We start from the raw sequence: 22,923 nt of genomic DNA, 5'->3' as shown, positions 1-22,923 counted from the left end.
TTGGGAAGATGGTATGAGCGATGTACCAGATTTCATGATGTCATCAGAGATCCCCAGTTATCGTTAGTCGTGGCAGGTGGCTGCCCCTCCCAGATCCTGGTTCTATGGGAGGTTTCTTCCTGTTAAAGGGGAGATTTTCTTCCCACTGTCACAGAGTGTTGCTTATAGGGGTTTTTTAATTGTTGGGTTTTTTCTCTCTATTATTGTGAGGTCTTAACCTTACAACATAAAGTGTCTTGAGGAAACTGTTGTGATTTGCTGAATGTGAAAAACATGCTGAAAATGTAGGCCAGCTTGTCATTTTCAGCTGCCCGGACACAGTGATGAATTGGGTCTGTAATCATCTCTCCATGCATTCCTTTTGAAAAACTCTTAAAACACATACTGAACATATTGAACTCTCTTTATTCAGCATTTATGGCAGTCCTGTTGTTATACAAATAGTTTACAGTAAAAGACTAGCCATTTAAAAAAGGGTTAAAGTGCAGATTTATTAGTGTTCTATTAAAAATAAAAGTAAATGGGCCTTGCACAGTTTATGATTTAAATGCATTTAAACAGTTCAAAGGAACAATAAAGGTTTAGCATCTCCACCCACTGCAGACTCAGTGTGCCTGACTTCCTCATGTTTCACTAACATTGCACAAAAGATCTTCATAAAATTAAATATGTTGTCATAGAATTAATTATAACGTGATGATTTTTTTTTTTTTATTATAACCCACAAGCGTCCCCAGAATAACCACGCTGGAATGTTTCACCAGCCACAGTGCTGATCACTAAAGCTTTTCTTATTAATTTTCTTATTGTACTACACAAATAGCTGCAAGAAGGAAACATAAACAGACACAGACAGAAGAAAAAGTTAAAAGTAGTTAACAGTGTTGAAAGAAAGAATATGTGAATTAACAATAGCCAGTGTGCTGTTAAATCCACACAAGCTGGCTTTGCTCAGTGGTTGCTACAACGGCGCTTGCTGCCAATAAAAGCCCTCATTACTGTGTTTTACCCATTCATTGTGGGAAAATACCTCAGTGTATTAACAAGAGCTGCTTTCATTACATCACACATGGCTCTGGTAAAAAGATGGGTATGATTCCAAGAAGATATGTCAAAAAATATATATTTGTCAATTTATTTAGCTCAAGAGAATAATATGTGCGATGATGGCTGATTATTTCTAAACAGTTAGCTATTAAAATGTACATTTCTGAGAGCTGCCTAAACAAAGTCTTCCTTCAATGAACAAAATTAGTGGAATCTAAATAACAACTCTTTGTGTCCCTTTGTTGCTAGGCTACATCGGGTTTCAGTAATGACGATCTGGTGGTTGTTAAACAAAAGCAGGGTTTTCTCCACCAGTCTCCCCCTGCTGGTAACATAGCTTCATCTGAGTGAGAATCAAGGGGAAAAAAGTTGTTAGGTTCCCGCTCAGTCCAAACTGAGAAGTCCATCAAGCATGCACAACAAAGGGGAGCTTCTACGCTGGCTGCATGTCCATTTCTACATGTCTGCTTTAGATTATTGGCACTGGCAGACCTCTGTGGGAGAAAACTGGGATAAGAAAGAGTAAAAAGACTTCATGTGTCTCTGAACATGCCCGTTCTTCAGTAGGAGCACCACAGCGCCCAGAAAAAATGGAAGCGGAAGTACGTAGCTTACTGCCATGGCCTCTGTGGTGTTGGATTGGGGTTGGGATAGATGGGCGCCGGTGTTGGGTGGTGGTAGTTTGGCACTACATTGGGTTTTGGAGGATATGTTGGGGTGGGGTACTGTGGCATGCCGTGTGGCTGGCTGTGGGGGATGGTGTGGGCGGGAGAGGAAGCGGCAGAAGAGGAGTCAGGGAGGTGAAGGTAGAGAGGAGCCGAGGGAGCAGTCGGAGCGGACGGTGCAGTCGGCGTTGGGACCCTCTGCAGGACAACATGTGGGTAAAGCTGAGACTCGGAGCGGTAGAGCCCGGGCATGGAGGCCTTCAGCAGACTCTCCTGACTCCTGAAAGACAGAAGCACAATAAGCCATCTGTTATTACAAACAAGAGAACTCATATGAAATGTATCCACGTTAGGCTAAGGCTTCACTTCAAGATTAGATTAAAGTACAGATCGAAACAAACAACTGGTTTATTGAAACATGTCAGGAATTATAGAAATGCTACAACTATAAAATAACCCAAGTTTAACTTGACTCAGCAGATGGTTGTTACACAGAACCGTTAGTGAGTGTTTTCACACCGTAATTGCTCTCAAGTGCAGATCAAAACAACCCCACCAGGACCCTCAAGAGGAAGTGGTCTTGGTCTGGTTCCAAATGATCATGATTCATTTCCCTTTTTTTTTTTTTTACATGTATAACACAATACAGGCATGTTCAATTTACTTGTATCAGTCGCATGTATCCAAAATAAAGGTCTAAGGTGTAAACCTTCTTACTTACTATATTTGTCTCGGCACAATTTGGGAGAAATGTTGAGTTTATTTTGTTTTTAGTGACTTTTAAAAAAGATTTTCTGTGTGTTTGGTTCCTGTGAATGTTGCCAGGTTACCTTTGGTATCCTCTGTTCTCGTATCCACTGAGGCCTCCCGTCAGGTAGAGCGGGCTGTCTGGAGCAAGACGGGGGTTCATCCTCTGGGACAGGTGGAAGATCTTAGGTGGAGGGAAGGCTTCCCATTCGCCCTCCTCTCTCTCCAGCCAGCACTCGCTGCGACGGGCGGAGCGCTTGTCTCTGCGTCTGACGAGGTCACAGGAGAGATTTATCAGTTTTTGAGAGTTTGATACCAACATAACTCCGCACCGCCATCCCCATTCCTACCTGATCCGTCCATCTTTCTTGGAACGGTCCCGGCTGGATCGCTCCTGCAGACAGCAGATGAGAAAGGACAGGGACATGGCGAGGATGACAATGCCACTAACAACTGAGGCCAGCACAGCCACTCTCAGTCCACGGTCCTCCGGCCTGGGGATAGCTGTTGGGAGAGCAGAAATGACTCTTCAGGTTCTCTCTTCTTTCCTCTTTGCTTTGATTGCTTGCATGTTGAGAGGAACAGTTAGACTTGTTCCCTGAGCACACAAAAGAACTGTGTACTGTCAATGAGTCTTTTTTTTCTTTCTTTTATAAAAGTAGAAGTTTGAATGGTGAAAACTAAAAAAAAGTAAATGCAGGAGAGAAATCTTTGGGCTAATGTATTTAAGTTTTAGGTTTTCCATACTTAAATCTACACACCTTCACAGACAGGCAGGTAGTTGCTCCACTGCGCTTTACCATTCCTGACATGGCAGTAGATTTTGTCGCTGCCAACCAGCTGGTATCCATCTCTGCACCAAAAGGCCAAAGCACTCCCGATCGACACACCTGTTCCACCTTCCACATAGAAGGAACCCCGACGTGGTGGCAGGACAGGCATACAGGACAGACCTGATGGGATGTGGGACAAAAGTGCTTAGATCAACCAAACACATGGTCATTGTGCTAAAGAAAAAGGGGATTAAGTTAGACAGGGTGCCCTCCAAAAGTCCTCAAGGGGGCACTGAGGTTTAGTGAGTTGAGGAAGGTACACCTTCCTTTAAGCCTTCTTTATTCTGATTGAAAGCCCCTCGCAAACAAAAGGCTGGATGAGTAGGGCTGCTGCACTCACAGCCAGAGGTGTGCCAGAGATAACTATGTTAGGGATATCTACTCTCAGGGACACCGCAGAGCAGGCATCAAGACACCAAGAGCCTAGAATAGAAAAATGATGCTTAGAGCTCATTACAAAGACCTCATTTTAACCTTTATCCATGTGGAATATCAACTTTAGGTCCTATAACAGTATATGTATGCGACCGAGCAAGGAAAAGTATAGTAGAACCCTCTAAAGGTTTTTTCACTGAGGTCATGAGTTAGTGTGTGTGTGAGCCAACATTATGCCTTTTCATGGATTAGTGCCATTTGATTTCTGTGGAGTTAATGTCTTTTCCAATAGCTGGACCATCTTTAGCAGAGTTAATGTCCCCCCCCCCTCTTTTCCCGCTTCTTTATCCATGTTCGTTTCAGGCATAACCACAGCTTGCTCCCAAGTTTCTGCAATCTGTGGTGGGGCATTTAGATTACCATTTTCACTAGCAGAGAGCGATAGATGGAGAAAAGCAGAGGCATGCAGCACTATTTTTATCTTCCTCATGCTACAATACACAAATACCTCTGAGAGGTCTTGTGATACAGCAGCTATTGTTAGCTTGTGCTGTGGGGATTTTTGAAGCTCTCAGAAAATCTCATGTAAACATACAGCATCACTGATTGCACAAAATGTGCCACATTTTTATACTGCAGCTTACAGAAAAGCAATGCAAGCATTTTTTTGTTTGTTTTTTGCATCGCTGCAAAGAATGATAGAAAAAAATGAACATATGATGCAACACTCCCATTTAGCCAGCTCAGACTTAGTTTTATTTATTTTATGTTTAATTATACACACTCTATTGAGCCTGCACTTTATGATTTCATTTATTTATCTATTTATCTACTTTTTTAATATATATATATATGAGGAGGTACACCAGAGAGATAGAAGGCAGGAGAATAAACCAGCTGTTCTCCACAGAACCAGCAAAGGTGTACTCTCAGTGGCAAGGGAACAATAAGAGAACAGCACCACCAAGGCTGGAGACGGAGCAATACTGGAAGAGCATATGGGAGAAGGATGCAACCCATAACGGCAATGCTCAGTGGCTAGAGGATCTGAGGGCAGACCACAGCGACCTCCCTGAACAGGGTCCAGTAACCATCACAGTGGCAGATATCCAAGAAAGGGTCTCCAGTATGAAGAGTTGGACAGCACCAGGGCCCGACATGGTTCACGCCTACTGGCTGAAGAAGCTAACTGCACTCCACGAGCGTCTGGCAGCACAAATGAACCAGCTGCTAGTTAACGAGAGACACCCGGAATGGCTAACTGAAGGCCGGACGGTCCTGATCCCCAAGGACCCCAAGAAGGGACCGGTCCCCTCCAACTACCGACCAATAACCTGCCTCAGTACTACATGGAAGCTCCTGTCAGGCATCATATCGGCTAAGATGAACAGGCACATGGGTCAATACATGAGCGGGACACAGAAAGGAATTGGCAAGAATACCAGAGGCGCAAAACACCAGCTACTGGTAGACAGAACAATCAGCCGAGACTGCAAGACCAGACTGACCAACCTGTGCACTGCCTGGATTGATTACAAGAAGGCCTATGACTCAATGCCCCACAGCTGGATACTGGAATGCCTAGAATTGTACAAGATCAATGGGACCCTAAGAGCCTTCATCAGGAACTCAATGGGGATGTGGCGTACAACACTAGAGGCCAACTCCAAGCCCATAGCACAAATCACCATCAAGTGCGGGATCTACCAAGGAGATGCTCTGTCCCCACTGCTGTTCTGCATAGGCCTGAACCCCCTCAGTGAGATCATTAACAAGACTGGCTACGGATACCGACTACGGAACGGAGCAGTTGTCAGCCACCTCCTGTACATGGATGACATCAAGCTGTATGCCAAGAGTGAACGAGACATCGATTCACTGATCCACACTACCAGGCTATACAGCAATGACATTGGAATGTCGTTCGGACTGGAGAAGTGTAGTCGGATGGTAACAAAGAGAGGGAAGGTAGTCAGAACTGAGGGGATTGAACTACCAGAAGGCAACATTGCAGACATAGAGGACAGTTACAAGTACTTGGGGATCCCGCAGGCGAATGGGAACCATGAAGAGGCCGCTAGAAAAGCTGCAACCACCAAGTACCTGCAGAGGGTCAGGCAAGTCCTGAGGAGTCAGCTGAATGGTAAGAACAAGATCCGGGCCATCAACACGTACGCCCTGCCCGTGATCAGGTACCCTGCTGGGGTAATAGGCTGGCCAAAGGAGGAGATAGAAGCCACTGACATAAAGACAAGAAAGCTCCTTACCATGCATGGAGGGTTTCACCCCAAGTCCAGCACCCTGAGGCTGTACGCTAAGCGGAAGGAAGGGGGCCGGGGACTGGTGAGTGTCAGCACCACAGTCCAGGATGAGACAACGAACATCCAAGAATACATTGGGAAGATGGCCCCAACTGACCGAGTGCTCAGTGAATACCTCAGGCAGCAAAAACCCAAGAAAGAGGAGGGAGACGAGGAACCATCATGGAAGGACAGAGCCCTGCACGGTATGTACCACCGGCAGATAGAGGAGGTGGCTGATATCCAGAAATCCTACCAGTGGCTGGACAAAGCTGGACTGAAAGACAGCACAGAGGCACTAATCATGGCAGCACAAGAACAAGCTCTGAGCACAAGATCCATAGAGGCTGGGGTCTATCACACCAGGCAAGACCCCAGGTGCAGGCTGTGTAAAGATGCCCCAGAGACAATCCAGCACATAACAGCAGGGTGCAAGATGCTAGCAGGCAAGGCATACATGGAACGCCATAACCAAGTGGCCGGCATAGTGTACAGGAACATCTGTGCGGAGTATAACCTGGAAGTCCCGAGGTCAAAATGGGAGATTCCCCCAAGGGTGGTGGAGAATGACCGAGCTAAGATCCTGTGGGACTTCCAGATACAGACGGACAAAATGGTGGTGGCTAACCAACCGGACATAGTGGTGGTAGACAAACAGAAGAAGACGGCCGTAGTGATCGATGTAGCGGTTCCGAATGACAGCAATATCAGGAAGAAGGAACACGAGAAGCTGGAGAAATACCAAGGGCTCAGAGAAGAGCTCGAGAGGATGTGGAGGGTGAAGGTAACGGTGGTCCCCGTGGTAATCGGAGCACTAGGTGCGGTGACTCCCAAGATAGGCGAGTGGCTCCAGCAGATCCCGGGAACAACATCGGAGATCTCTGTCCAGAAGAGCGCAGTCCTGGGAACAGCTAAGATACTGCGCAGGACCCTCAAGCTCCCAGGCCTCTGGTAGAGGACCCGAGCTTGAAGGATAAACCGCCCGCAGGGGCGTGCTGGGTGTTATTTATATATATATATATATATATATTTTTTTTTTTTACGGATTTGACTTATTACGATGACTAAGCTGACCACTTATTTTAAATCTTAGACCTTTTTTTTGTTTGTTTGTTTGTTTGTTTGTTTGTGCAGGGGTGTGGGTCCACTTTGTATTATTAGCTTGGATCTCTCTCTCTCTCTCTCTCTCTCTCTCTTTATTTATTTATTTTTTTTACATCTACTGGCACTGTTGTAATTATGATGTGGGAATGTATGTCTCATATTGTTTTACGTTCTTCAAAAAGAAAACAGCATACTGTGCAATTTGTCTTTTGTAAAATTGATGCATAAAATTCAACAAAAATATCTGGGGGGGAAAATGAACATGCGATAGGGGCTGACAGGGTTGTGCATACAGTCGATAGTAGTGACGATTCAGCAGTCACCAGGTGTAAATTGAACTGCAGAAATTCTGGGTTTTAAAAATTTTTTGCCAGAATGTTGCATTTGAGTTATATCTGCAGAGTTTTATACTAATAATGGCGGATATCCAGCAGAATGTACAGAAATATGTTTTGACCTCATCATGGAATTGGAAAGCTGCATTATCACTTGAATCATTAACTGAAGAAAACTTTCACAAAGGAAACAAGACACTTGTCACCAATCGGTTTATTGTGTTGGCTGGTCACTAGACAATATTCCAGGCTCTGGTAACCCTCTAATGGATTAATTATCCTGTCATATAATACTTTAGCTAACTACACTAATCAACTAGTTGCTTCAGTTGCCCACGTAGACGCTGAACTTGGTCCACCCATTTTGCGTCACCAGTGTTTATAGCACCCATCGTTACCTGAAGTCTCAGAGTATTGTTGACTTTTAATGTGGTCCAGATTAACTTGGAAATTGGAATTTTTGAGTCCCAGTTGGGATTTTCAACTGGAAAATCATCAGATTCAGCCCAATTTAATCTGTTGGGCATTTTGTTTGGACTTCAGACAACAATTCTGATTGCTTCACTGCCAGACAATGTAAAATTTTAATATGAACTTTTAATCTATACTGCCACTGCTATTTGAGATTTGCTAAAAAAAACAACCCACGCAAAGCACTGACCAGGATCCACCCATGAAGATGCTGCAGCGGTGGCAAATAAGCATCGTGCTGTATCGATAGTGATGCATGAATGTGTTGACCTTTCTAAAATGCAAAACAAATCCTGTTTTCTGACTTTACTATTGGAACGCACTAACGCAGTTACTAGGGTTTCTATAGTGTCTAGTAGCTAAATGCTATGCTAGCAATCAAATTTTTGCTGCACTTTTTTTTTTGGCCCAATAATTATAATATAATTATTTTATAATTATATTATTTCATGCCTATGGAAAAATGTAAAAATATGTAATTTCCTTTGGTAAAATTATCTTTAGTTTATTGTGATTTCATTTCGGTTTTGGAAAGTAGCCCTGGGTCATCCTTGAATATAGGCTAACTTTTTTCTCTTTCTCATCTACTTTTACGATACAGTGTAGGTTCACACTAGATGTGTGGTATGTATAGTGCCATCATGATCCTAATATTTCATGTTTTAAATATCAAATCGGTATATCACAACAGCCCAGAAAGGTTTGCTGAACACAGCAACTGGAAGCAGGTTAGAACATGAATTTCTTAGACTTGAACAGTTAATCTGCACGAGATTAAAGCTAAATGCTAAGTTGAAAGATGCTAATGGAGGATGACCAGGTTGATTCTTTGTGGGTTGGACACCTTTGTTCTATCTATAGTAATATTTTCTATTTTTAGTAAAAAAAATAATCATTTGTGCTTTAAAATGGATTAAAGAATTAAACACAGAAAGTGTTTGCTATTATGGTGTTTTAATGAGTAATGGCCAGAGGAGCGCGTGATACCGTGGAATGCTTTGCTGTGTCACTATTAGTGTAATCTTGTGTGTGTGTGTGTGTGTGTGTGTGTGTGTGTGTGCATGGGAGAGAGAGAGAGAGAGAGAGAGAGAGAGAGAGAGATATCATCCCTATGAACATACAAGCTGCTCTCTGCTGATTAGGAGCGACAGATGGGAGGATTTCTGCTGCGTTAGAGACAGTAAGGGAGAGGATCCCATGATCCTATGCGAAGATGACAGCATCCTCTCCCTCACACACACACACACAGAGTTACACAGCACAGCATACACGAGACAGGTGCGTGATTGCTACAGTACAGGGAAACAAGGACAAGCTGACTCTGTTCTTTTTTAAACGGTGGACTAAAAGCCTTTCTGTTTCCCTTAAGAGACCTTTTACTCATGCTTTGTGTTTGTATGTAGTATATATCTATCTGGCGACCATCATGTATTTTGTAGAGGGGGCTTTATAGTGTACTTAAAAAAAAACAAACGCTTGAATTTTTTAGGTCCTGATGTCTGTATTGGCAGAGCATGCACACACGGCACTAAGATAAAGAAATGACATTAAAGGACATCATCTGTTTAAATGATTCAAACAATCTGCTTTACAGTCATGAAATACAGCACACCTTTAACTTATAAAAGACGTTATGTTTAACCTTGTTCAAGAAAAGTTACACACTCAAGATGTCATCAGTGATGTGGATCAGACTCAAGTCAAATTTCTTTTATTTTCCAATACTTTGCTCTTTTCTTTTGCTCCTTTGCAACATTCAATATTCCTGCTGTGGAAATAAAAAGTAATTGCTCATTTGTGTTGTAGTGGGGCAAACCTCTCACAGAAAGAATATTAAAGAGATAAATTTGCATTTGAATGAAAGCTAAATGATCTTTAATTAAAACGAGGTGAATGCAATTATCATCAGAGATTCATCTGGTGAGTTTATCAGACATTATTACGGCACCAGGAGCTCTCAGTTTATGACCTATTAAAAGGCAGCGCACTAAACAACACATTGTTCACTGTCCTCATGGTCATATTGATTATCAACTGGTGGAGATTATCAACCATATGGATTTGCATTTAGCTGCTTTATTTACAGTAGGATTCTAAAGGAACTTGCAGATTTACAGAGAGCCAATGACTGGAGGTCAGTGTTTCCTGACCACAAACCACAGCATGCATTAACAGTGTACTATAACAAAACAATGTCACTATCGTTGCTCAGCAATGGACTCACTCTGTTTTAAATCAGCAGGCTATTACAGTATGGATGGATTTGTAGTACTCAGAGAGACAAGATCAATTTTAAATACTTTAATGACTAAAGCAACATTAGCATTCATTTTATTACATTTTTCAAAGGTAACTTTCTTGGTTGTCACTTACTCATAATTACAATTCCTGGCAAGTACCATCTAAACGGTTCACCCTGTTCAACAGCTAGCAGTTAACTTTGGCTATGTGTGATCTGCAGCTAGTGGACACTGGGCTTGAGCTACAGTGTGTTTACAATGAACAACAGGTTCTTGGTGTGATGACAATTGAGACACTGAGGTTTAATGCTAAAATGCTCAGTAAAGCTGAAAGGAACGGACAGGCAGGCTCACAGCCCCTCCTCTCACTAGCAGCTGAACACCTGAACAGTAGTTGTGGTTCACGACGCTAAAAAAGGTGGAACTTAAAGCTCCCATTTCAACAGCACTTAAATTTTAAAGAGTTATCACAAATGCTAAACTGGCTGGCACACATGTTAACCATAGCCATTTAACTATTAGTAGTACCTGATAGCTGCATTAGCTATCTGTTAAGTTACAATTAAGGTAGTGAGTAGTGGCTAGCAGTCATCATTACCAGCCCTGTCCCAGTAGCAGCCCACTTTACCAACTCGATTTAAAAAATAAAAAATACAGCCAACATAAAGTACCTTAAACCTGCCGGAAAATGGCTCTTTGTTTTAACCTCTTTCTTGCTGTGCTTAGTCATTTTGGGTCATATTTTTCCCCGCTGTATTGAAAATTGTAATATTGTGACAAAACTAGTGTTCAACAATAAGAAATAAATAAACATAAAGTAATCCTATTCGCTCTCGAGGTTAAAACACTATACACGAAATAATGGTAAATGGCCTGGCCTGTGTTTATATAGGGCTTTACTAGTCCCTAAGGACCCCAAAGTGCTTTACACAACCAGTCATCCACCCACTGGTGATGGCAAGCTACATTGTAGCCACAGCCACCCTGGGGCGCACTGACAGAGGAGAGGCTGCTCGCCCAAGGACACAACGACCGAGACTGTCCATGCCGCGGCTTGAACCGGCAACCTTCTGATTACAAGGCGAACTCCCAACTCTTGAGCCACGATTGCCCATCAGCCACGATCGCCCATAATGTTAATTGTGTATTGCTGGTGCAAAAATGGTCTCTTTATGTAATTCTGCAGCTCATGACCATAAAAGGGTGTGGCTATTTAAAAGTACTGTTGAATGTCAACTGTCGTTTTTATTTTATTTTAAGCCTGTTTTTCACCAGATATAATTAACCATTAGTTGGCCAGCCAATTATTCATCCAGTTTCAAAAAATCTAAGATTCCACCAGCCAAAAGCTTCAAAATCCAATGAGGTTTATCGTGGTGGCTTTATGTAGTCCTTTGACAAAGTCAGAGTCATCCCATTAACTGATATCCATTTATCAGCAGTGTTTAAAGTGAACTTACTAAGCAACACATTAGGAAACAGGGTGCACTATTTAAGACTCTGAGATGTCTTTTGAGATTCTTAGCTTCTTCCCTCTGGGTTTTTACTGTAGAAAAGGAACAATGAAGACAGTGTAGAGCAAACAAGCATAGTGTCCTCAGTGGTGCTCAGAAACAATGAAAAGCAAAATTAATGCTGAAAAGATTGAATCTGTGTTGGCTGTGTTGGAGTGTACTTTTTTCTTTATCTGACTTTAACTGAAATGAATGCTCACAGGGGACGTGTGAGCGGGGGACTGACAGCAGCTTCCAAGCACAGACTTCGTTTGCTTCTGTGAGGTATGCTGGTGTTCAGGTATTGTGTGTTTTCCCCAGAGAGAAGACAGTATGAGCGCAGTGAGGGTATGTGTGTGTGTTAGCTCTGTGCTGTGTTTGCCCAGTCGATTTGTTTCAGACCCATTCAGAAAAAAAATATCAAAGAGTTTGGCTGCCAGCAGGGTACTAATACAACTCTGCCCCCCACCCCTCCCCACTCCCCAAACCAGGCAACCCCACACTGTCCAACCAAACATCCACTGGGTTGTATTCTTCTTTATCACCTCCCTCACTCGTCTCTGTCATGGAAGCACTCGGAATAGTTTGTGATTAAATAAAGATTAGGTTCTCCACATTAAAGATTCAAACACATTCACACGCAGAGGGAACACATCCAATACACACTATCTGTACCCACAGCATGCACAAATGAAAATGCAGTGAATAAAAAATGCATGCGTGTTTTTATTAACAGCAGGTTTATAGAGCCCTTTACCCATTTTATTTCAATTTCAGCTACTTATAGAAACTCAAATTTATAATCTTACCTAAAAAAGGCAATTGTAATACTTGTCTTATGTATAAAAAAACAAACATTTCACAGAGTTGGGGGATAGTTCAGGAAAAACATGGCTAGTGTCCACAAAACCTATCCTTGGATACACAATGCTTCCAAATAAACTTCATTTGAGTCACGCAGATGCTAAAACTCTGAACTGATATTAATGAGAGATGGGGTATCTGGCTGACTTGCTGCATCTTGTTTGTCCTCAAGTTCCTATCTTCTTGAGCACTTCTTTTTTTGCTCCATTTGCTCCAGCTGCTCTCTTACATGGTCTGAGCTCAAACAAACATCGTGCTTCCCTGTCCTATCCATCAGTGGATCTATTTCTGTGGCACCTCGCTGATGCGCTGCATCACAGCTGATTACCTAATGCCCGCAGCTCTCTCTGCTTGTGCAGCGTATGCTCCTGTGCAAACCCTTAAAACCTCAGCTGTGAATTAGTGCATGTGTTTATGGCATATGTTTAATCCTTTTTCCTAACATGTGAAATGATCATCACATTTATGAGGGATTATCTCTTGGTTTATGTTTTCCTTTATTCATTGAGTGTGCAAAAACTACAGACGTTAGCCGAAAGCTGCCAGATTTGACCAAGGATAATTTTTCCAGGTAGAGATCTGACAGTAGGACTGAATTTTGAGCATCGATAGTGTCTTTTGAGTTTCTATTAGCCTTGGCGACAGCTCCATGAATTCAGTACATTCTGCACAAAATAAAAAGGGGAAAAAAAGAAGAAAAAAAAGCACACATTTAAGCAAAAAGGCTTCATCAAATTTATATAACAGGACTATTCCCACTTTCTCCGCGTGCATGTTCCACCATAGTGCCTGTCACTTTGTTTCAAATGCGGAGAGTCAAATAAAACTCATGCTTGCCTTTTAAAAATGTAGGAAATGGAAATACTGAGAGGATAAATTAGTATACTTATATCACAAAAGAAAATCAAAAATGACAGAGTGCAAGAGCAGTTGTTCCCCTTCTGCTTCACCCATCAAAGAAGAGAGAAGGCTCATTTCCAGCTCCAGCTTAGTGACTTTGTTGAGCTAGGTTTAAGCTGTGGGAAGGTAATAATGAAGTTGAGTCACTGCCAAACGCCATATTGGATTGACAGGCCGGGTACAGAGGCAAGTCTTTTTTGTCTGAAGCTCACCGAGCTGGACAGCTCTGGAGTGACGACAGTGTTTGTCATTGACAGAAATACCCCTGGATCTACGTGTGTGTGTTTATACATCATCGTGAGGACCAAAAGTAGGAGTGCTACTATACTTGTGGGGACCAACAGTCGCTTATGGGACAAAATGCCCATAGAACGAGTTTGAAGGCATTTTTCAGACTCAAATTTGGTTTTACTTTCAGGGTTACAATTACATTATGGTTAGGGTTAGACATTCATTTTTGATGGTTAGGGTTAGGGTAAGCATTGTGTCAGTTAGATGTCCTCACTAAGATATGAAAACAAGTGTGTGTGTCGTGGCTTGTACCATACTTGTCCCCAAATAAATTCCTGTCAGTCAAACTGCAGAAATCTAGAAACTGCCAACATTATCTTTGCCAAAACGCTCCTCTGTGTATCACCTTTCTTGAGTGTTTCTCGCTGAAGGGAAATTAGCGAACATTATGCGGTAACTGATACTAGAGGTTGGATTGGATGGGCAGCGCTGTTGCCCCACAGCACGTCCATTTATGGCCCATTTTGTGTGGAGCTTGCATGTTATTCCTGTGCCTGTGTGAGTTCCACTCAAAAACATGAGATTAGTGATTCTAGACTAACCACAGATGGGCTAGCTAAAGGTAGATAAACTGAGTAAAGTGTATTCAATTAAATGGCATATGGAAAAAATGTGCTTTGAGTGGTTAGTAAGACTAAAAACATGCAACAGTATTATACATAAGGGAAGAAGATTAAAATGGTGTGCTAATGGGAGAAACGTATGTTATTTTTAGCTGGTGGAGAAAATTTTTTTATATACAAGTGGACAGAAGTAACTCATGTTAAAATATACTGGACTCTATCTGCTACCAATGAATGCATCTTTATCCGCGTGTGTCAGCGTGTCAGTAACAGGATTTCTTGCACTAGATGTAACCTGGAATAGGCAAAGGTAATAGGCTCTGCCAAGAAGGTAATCAGATTAAAAGCATTAAAACATTTTACGTTTACGTTTTTGGCTGACCTTTTTATTTAAAGCAACTCAGAGTGAATAAAAGCAGCTTACAAGCAACACTTAAGTAGATAATGTGTCTAAAATTGAACTTTATTGTTCTTATTCGCAAAGTTGATTCGCTTTAGAGTATTTAACTTGATTAACTTCATTAAAAACACACTAAAAATATTATCTATCTATCTATCTATCTATCTATCTATCTATCTATCTATCTATCTATATATATATATATATATATATATATATATATATATATATATATATATATATATATACATACATATGTTGTCTCATTCAGTCAAACAATTGTAGATTTTTTAATAAAGATTTTTTGGACAGAAATGTCTTTAGAGGGAAAATAAGCAATATCCCAGACAGTCTAAAAAGGATTCGCTGTCAATTTTGGCTTGTTTAGATTAAATAGCCCAAAGGTCTGCCAAGTAACAGATATAGGCCTAATTTAGGGATTAACATTAACTCTTACACTCTGTCGTGGTTAATAGGTTGTGTTATCATGTTAACTTTGAGGCTTACAGCTTTTCTAAAGCTGAAATAACTGCTGCTTATCAGGAGTCTGCCAGTTCCTCCGCAGGAAGTCGATCTGGACATCAACATGCACTGCTGCAGCTTCTCACTCCATCTCCAGCTCAGTCTGCTATTGACCACATATTTAAAGCTATATAAACCTGAGAAAAGTCGTACAAAACAAAGTATTTCTACCAATGATTTCTTTTTATGCTGATATCTAAGTGTGCAGTGTTCAGTTCGTTTCAAGTTCCTACTTTCCAAAATTTCCAACCCTAAGACAACTGGTTTCTAATTTTATTCAGGTCTATTATTTCTATCTGTATGCTAATCTGAAGGGGTGTAGAGCTGCCAATGTCAGTCTACTGGTCAGTTTAACATTTAGGCTTCAAATCCTCATACAATATTTGATGAATCTTATTCCCCTAAAAATTTGTCTTAATCCTTTTTTGATTGTTTTTTTTTTTTTACCTTCAGCATCAGCAAGGAAACCACATATTGCATGTTTTAGCTTCATAATTTGCACCTTCCTGGTCGCTTCATGAATCCTAATATTTTAATCATTCATTCAGTTCCAGGATGAATCTTGTGTAGTTTATGACTAAATGTCTCCTTTCATGCAAGGAACATTATGTACAATGTAAGTTCTGTGTGAAAGATACTGCATGGAACGTTTTGGATGGTAGGTGAAATGAAGGCTGTGAATCATAATGATCTGATTTTGATTCTGATCTGATTCGATCTGAGATAAAAATCCATCGATAATTTAATAGTATGAGTAAAAACTAATAAACGTGCATTATTTGAAACATTTCACAAGAAGAGAGGAAAAAGAAGAGAAATGTAAACATAGTCAGATGTAAAAGAAGAATCACTTGAGGATAACGTGATCAATAGAGATCAATTTACTTCCAGGCAGTGGTAAGGATTCCTGGATGAGCTGCATAATGAATCGCAGCTTCTATCGATTCAGTCTGAAAGCTCTGTTTTACCCGACACTCCAAGGATCTTTGAACTAAACTTTAAGACACCTGCTTCGCCAGCCTCATCGATATTAACACTGTGAATTCTGCTAACAGGACATCTCAGTTGTGTTTTCAGACACTAAATCTTGTCTTTAATAGCTATAAATAAATAAAAGAATTGACCTTGCTTATAATAGATGCAGATTTTTTAAAGCATATTATTACAGTACAGTGAACTGATGTGGTTTGATCTTTAGGACATCCTGCTGGAAGCAGCCATAAGAAGATGGGTACACTGTGGTCATTAGAGGATGGACACCCAGTGTGGTCTTCTGCTGCTGCTGCTAATCTGCTTCAGTTTTGATAGGTTACGCATTCAGAGATGCTCTTGGTTGTTATGAGGGATTTTCACCCAGAGAACTGCCTGCTTACTGGAAAATGTTTTCAACCGTTGTCTGTAAACCCTAGAGGTGGTTGTATGTCAGCAGTTTCTCGAATATTCACACCGTCTGGCTCCAGCAATCACCAATTCAAAGTCACTTAAATCACCTTCTTCTCCATTCTGATACTCAGTTTGAAATTCAGCATGATTACTTGAACATGTCTACATGCTTAAAGGCAGTAAATAAATAAAAGAGTTCCTGACATGGCTGGTTAGTTTATAGTCATGTAGTGTTGAATGGTTAAAGCTGTTAGCTGATCGTAACAGCTCAAAAGTAATTGAAAAGTGGTGGAAACAGCTGTAAATAATGCATTAAAGGCTCAATGAAACTGCTCAAAGTGAATGTTAAACGGTCCAAACCAGTTTTTCCAACCGTTTGGAGCCACGGCACATATTTCACCTTAGAAAAATCACACAGCACACCACCAAACAGAAATGTCACAAAAACCATTTTCACCATTTCCCCCCACACACCAGGCGTAGGGGAATTGGCTTAGTTTGTCCCCAGTATACCTTTTTTGCGTTCTTCTGACCACTACTAATGCTAGGGCCTTCATTTGGGTCAGAATTTTCTCCAGGACCCAGGTCAGACTGACTACTTTTTCTTTTCAAATATTTATCTATTGCTAATACACGCTGCATCGGCTCACATCATGTGATTTGTTCTTCCTCTCCTTCTGTTTTACTGGCAGTCGGCAACCCATTTAATTAGGGCAGGTAGTTGTACTGCCCTTCAGTGGAAGAAAATGTTGTTCTGCCTGTTACGCTGATCGTTGGTTAGATAATCTTCCACAGCATACCTGATAATTTCTCATGGCACACCTATGTGCCGTGCCTCAGTGGTTGGGAAACACTTGCCTAAACAAGCTAAAAGCAATGGACAAATAGATCAGTTTACTGAAAAGTAAATTGAGTTAGCTAAATGTGTTACATTTAGTTAGCCAAATGTAATGTAAAAACTGCAGAATTAGGTTAGAGAAATAGATTTACAGATGGCTGAATTACTTGTTAAAAGCAATGAACAAATGGTTAGCTAAATATCAAGGACTAATGGGTGATATTAGCCGAATGGCCACGTGTGATAAGTTGCAGTAACAGCAGAGGGAGATATTTCATTTCAAGCCTACATGAAAAGAATTATGGGAAAGTGTTTAAACAGACTTTACATGTTAGCTGCCTAGCTGGAGTAGAAGGATGACTTTTTGGCTTTAAATAAATTTTCTCCCCCTACTGGTACTGGAACTTCTGCATGCTGTCTACCACGCTTTGGAGAGGAAATGGGTGACATCCACATGGTGAACCGACTATATGCTTTATCATGCTAGACATTTTTTTTTACTTTTTACTTTATTATTTGACTTTGTTCATTGCCTTTAATTTGGCTGCTGAATCAAAGTGCTCTGCATCTCCTATATTTAACTGAATTAATTTTTGTCACCTGACAGTGGCTTTATACTTACAAAGCCAAAACTAAAACACCTATAATGACTAAACATAAACACTGCATTGCTGCTGTAATCTGGTCCTAAAGTAAAAAATCAAACAGCTTTAAAGTGATGGGGGTAAGTAAACAGAATCTGGAGAGCAGCTTTTATCTCTTAAAGCTAGCTGATTAGGATTTGATTTTTTCATAAACATAGCTACCACTCACATGTTGCTTTTAGGAGAGTTAACATTAATCACACGTTTAGGATTTAAAATTTTTGGGCACTCTCTTGCATAAAACCTCTGGTCAAGTGAAAACCCTCCATGTGGTGCAGTGTGGCAGGCCAGCTGATTACCTGTATGTGTGTGTGTGTGTTATTAAAGCATGAAGTGCTTATTCCTGCTTGGTCAGACAGATTGCTGCAGTTGTGAAATGAGCAACTGTGTTGTTTCTAAACCTTTAAGAAGATTGCTGTCGTTTGGGCTGAGTGCGTCCATTTCTAGTGTGTGTGTGTGTGTGTGAGAGAGAGAGAGAAAGTGAATTATGTGTGTATTAGCCACGTGAGCTTTGCATTTTGTCATCTGCTGTAGGCTGTTTGTGTGTACACGTGAGGATATGGGCAGTGTGACTGAGAGGAGGGTGGGCGAGGACGTAAGAATAAATGGTGGAAAACCAAAAAGAGAGAGAGACAGTGGGAAAAAGTAAAAGAAAAAATACAAATGATAATAGAATAAAGAAGGGAAATGAGATGAGATGAAGAAAGAAACCAAGTGACAGAGGATAAAAAAAAGCAATTAACTGAGAAACAGAGGAGACAGGGATTGGTGAAACGGAGAGACTTATAGACAGAAAAGCAAAGAGGAATAGCCTAGATGGGCAGTGGGAGAGGAGGAAAAGATAAAGGCAGCTCATGCTCCAGTAGAGATGAAGTCATGCGAGTGGCGCTGCAGCTTTCTCTTCAGGCTGAGCTGCTCCAGCGTGGACATAATGAACTTTCTTTAACTGCATCACCTGCCGCCTCACACAGCACCCACTTACACTTCTGTACCGGGCCGCGAGAGTTGAGGCTCGGGTGTGTAATGTATGGTTTTCAGGGTTTTTAGCGTTATTTTGTTATCGTTTTTATCGGTTTTCCTGGGTTTTTTCACATGTGTTATGAATAAATCTTCTTTTTTTCGGTACCGGTACTAGTTTTATTTTGCTGTATTTATCCGCGACACCTTAAAGAAAATATTGTCGGGCATAAACCGGTCCGTGGCGCAAAAAAGGTTGGGGACCGCTGCCAAAGAGGCATCAGAGAGCCAGACATGGAAACCCTCAGTTTGTACTTAAACATGCTGCAAGTGTAGCTGTCTGCCAAATCATAATCCAACTACATCGTATATGAAATGTTGAAACTTGGTATTTTGTGTTTTTTTTTCTTTTATTTAAAATAATATTTTTGGAATACGTGCATACTATGGTTTGATATTATCTTGCTCAAATAGGCAAGCCTTTTCCTGAAAATGGATGGCAACATATTGTCTGCTACTCATTGATAGTGCCTTCGCAGATGTGTGTTGCTCATGCTCGGTGCACTATTAGACCTCACCTCCTTTTTACCACAGAAGCTGTGGCATCCATGAGTTCCAAGTAGAATCACAGGACATGAAACTTTTCCACTTATCTCATAAGACTGTAGTACTGTATATAAAGCTGACAGGAGACAGCAGCATTTATTTTTTGAATGGCTTTGTTTCCTCTTTGCATGACAGAGTTGTTGCTTACATTTACGGATTTGCGTTTACTGATAATATTAAAGTTGTTTCACACCAAACATTTCAGGGATCCCATGGAAGCTACCATTTTTTTTCTCTGTTTGCTTTCCACGTTGCTCATATGAGCTCTGCAGTGATGTAATCCAACAGCATCTCTTGCTGTAGCCTTTTATTTCCTTCTAATGCTGTTTGAGCTTGTTTGTTTTTTCTCTCTAAATTGCTCCATAGTGTGATGGATGCCTAACAAGTTGAAAAAAATGACTGTTATACATTTTTATATTTAGGTCTGCCAAGTCAAAATCACATTGTATTTCCTCTGTTACACATAGGTTTAATAAAGTCAGGTTTTTACTGCTGGTTCATTTTTCTGTCTTTTATTTGGTAAATGTGAGCGCTAACGTTAGAGCTGCCATTTACGTGGCTAACTGGATTGCATTTAAATGACTTATATATAAATTGTGTCACTCAAAACGCCTCGTGTTTTGGAAGCACCTACTAGACCCTAAAAACACAATAGTTTCAGCTTCCTGCACAAAACAAGAGGGAACTATCTGCTTATTGTATACCAGCTCATGCTAATAATCAAACTGAGCACACTGTTAGTTGCAGCAGGCCACAAAGTCCACCCCAAACAATCCGGGCAGATCTGCCAATCTTAATGTCAGCCCACAACTGCTAATGGCTCAGCTGGTACACTACCACGCATCCAATTAACAAATCTCATAGTGGCTGTGGTAATCCTCTGAGACTTAAGCCATCATAGCTGTTAACCCTAACCCGTTCTACGTTTTGGAGAAAGCAATAACAGACTTTCATTGAAAGAAACAGTAGTTTTTGATGTATGTGACAATGATTATTTTCTTAACTGGGGAGAACAACTTATCCTGATTGGTTACAGTTGTCACTGATGATAATTTAGACATGAGAGGTTTAGGCTGTTTTATCCTGCCAACATTTGCTGCAAATCTGCAAGCCGCATCTTTCACAGCTTATGTATTGTTTATCTGACTTATTGTCAGATTTCTTGTGACTGAAGCCTGCTCTGTTCTGTACGGGGGTCTTGCTCCTTTTACACGTGTGTCCTTGCATGTACTTGTGCTGCCAAATGTTCGCACGATTACAAAACTGCAAGCTTACTTAACTGCAAACAGAAGGATTTACTATAAATCAAAAGTAAAGGCAGGCCTTCATAAACAGTCCAAATGACTGAGAGGCACACTCATCCACTATAACAGCCAGAGTGATAACATGCCTGTTCTATTTTGTTTTGGTTTCTTTCTGTTTTTTTACATCTTTCTTGTGAGTGAACTGAAAGACAAAGTGGAAGCTTTCAGAGTGAGTAAGTTGCTTTTTTTCTATGGGTGCTCAAGCTGAAAATTTCAAACCAGCTTTAAGCAAAGGATAAAACACAAGTAAAGCACTGCATAAAACACAAGTCCACTGGACTTTTAGGTACTTTCAAAGACACTTTTGTAGATAAAATGCAGTGTTGCTTAAAGAAAATGATCTTAGAGAATTTTTGTTGTTGTTGTTGTGGTTTTTGTGCTTAGGTTGAGTTCAGGTAAGGAACCAGATAAAACCATAGTGAGGTTGACTGGAGAGGAGGTAGATATGCAAAAATCTTTTTGTAGTGTTTTTGTAAATACCCCATTTACCTGGATTTTTATGCATACTGTGTTATGTTGTTATTGTGGTCCTTTTTTCACAGTTTTTGCAATTTTCCTGGATTATGTGTAAAGGGTTAGACTTTAAAAAAAGACTAAATTGACTTTTTAATACACTGTTTGTTGTTGCTGCTTGTCTTATTTGTATGAATGTTTTATTCAGTGTGGGATTTCAGTCTTTCCATAGATTCAGCTTTGGCACTCAGTCATCCTCATCAAAATGTTTTGCTAATAAGCAAGAATGACCATTTGCCCCTCATGCACACTGAAATATTGAAGCAGTGAAAACAGTAAAAGTAAAAGTAAAAGTAAGGCATTAGACCAACCTGTATAATTGCTGGTGACACCCTGGGTCTGCATATCTGTCACAGCCTCTGTCTGTGCTTCTGTCTGTGCCTCTGTTGGTGTCTGGGCTTCAGTCTGCAGGTCTGGCTGGAGTTGTATTGTTGTGCCGGTCAAGTCCTCTGGCAGCAACGTGGCAGCAGTGCTCCGCGAGTCCTCGGGGCTCAGTGTGGAGCCTCCAGCAGGGACCAGAGCACAGAGCAGGGGGCACAGCAGCATCAAGAGGTGGGTGCTGGCACTTTTACTGGTGGCTGCCACTTTTAGAGACATGGGTTCAGCTACTGAAGAAGAGCTATGAGAGAGGAAGAGAATTCAGAGCCTCATGGTAAGTCTCAAAACGTGGAGGAAAGATCCTGTAGAGGAAAGTTTTCTTCTTTCTTTCCTTTTTTCTCTGTCTTGCTTTCTTCAGTCTTCTCCTCTCCTCTCTTCTTTTCCTTACTCCCTTGGTGAAGAGAGGTAAACTCCCTCTGTGTGTCCTCTCATGATGCTGCTGCTCTGCATAGAGGCATGAGACAGAAGAAAGGATCGTGACAGCGTGTATATAAGTGTGTTCGTGTATGCATGTGTAGTAGATCCAGCTGTAATCTGCCTGCTCTCTGCTCACTTGCTGCTGTTTTCTCTCCAGCCTGCTCTTCGCCGTCTCTCGGCTTACTTGCTTGTGCTCTCACTCGGACTGCTGCTGCTCTCTCTCTCTCTCTCTCCCTGATCTCCAGCTGGGCTGACTGAGCTCTTGCATAACAGTAACTCACTCGCTGAGCCGTGCTGAGCTGTAACTCATGCAGCCTTAAGTCCTGATATTCCTGGTGGCTGCTCTTTCCCTCTCTGCCCCTCTCACCCTCTTGCAGGTTGCATGCATGGAGCATTGAATATTGGTGTTTACATTAAACGATTCAGACTGATGATTATTCGCTACTTGATGACAGCCAGCTAGGAGATTGCAAGCTGGAGATTAGACTACACCATGCTAAGAGAAGTTAAAGCTTCCAGAGCTTTTGGCAGAAAAAAAGAATGGAAAGCCTGGAACTTTTATCCCATACAGTATGTGGTTAGAAAGTCTGACTGCATAAAACACAAGGTCCTGCAACAAACTCAAACATATCGACTACATAGGCAGTGAAACACACCAAGTGGCACAGAGAACAAATACTTGATTTAGCTCATGGCCCAACATAGAATGGCTGACACCTCAGGTCAAGTCTAC

General features: G+C 41.2%; 1 protein-coding gene across 1 annotated transcript; it reads right to left on the bottom strand.

The window, feature by feature from the left end:
* Nucleotides 1–385: 385 nt before the first annotated feature.
* LOC113008711 (uncharacterized) lies at nt 386–22,721 on the bottom strand. The gene is made up of 5 exons (XM_026146351.2): nt 21,707–22,721; nt 3,221–3,412; nt 2,810–2,963; nt 2,543–2,728; nt 386–1,992 (listed from the first exon to the last, which is right to left on the bottom strand). The coding sequence occupies exons 1-5, from the start codon at nt 21,990–21,992 to the stop codon at nt 1,659–1,661; spliced, it is 1,152 nt and encodes a 383-aa protein (XP_026002136.1). The 5' UTR covers nt 21,993–22,721; the 3' UTR covers nt 386–1,658.
* Between the last annotated feature and the right edge of the window lie 202 nt (nt 22,722–22,923).

The sequence above is a fragment of the Astatotilapia calliptera genome, chromosome 17 (assembly GCF_964374335.1).
Source record: "Astatotilapia calliptera chromosome 17, fAstCal68.1, whole genome shotgun sequence".
In the NCBI taxonomy this organism is placed as follows: domain Eukaryota; kingdom Metazoa; phylum Chordata; class Actinopteri; order Cichliformes; family Cichlidae; genus Astatotilapia; species Astatotilapia calliptera.
Note: the sequence above shows the minus strand (reverse complement) of the source record. Positions and strands in the feature narration are given on the sequence as shown.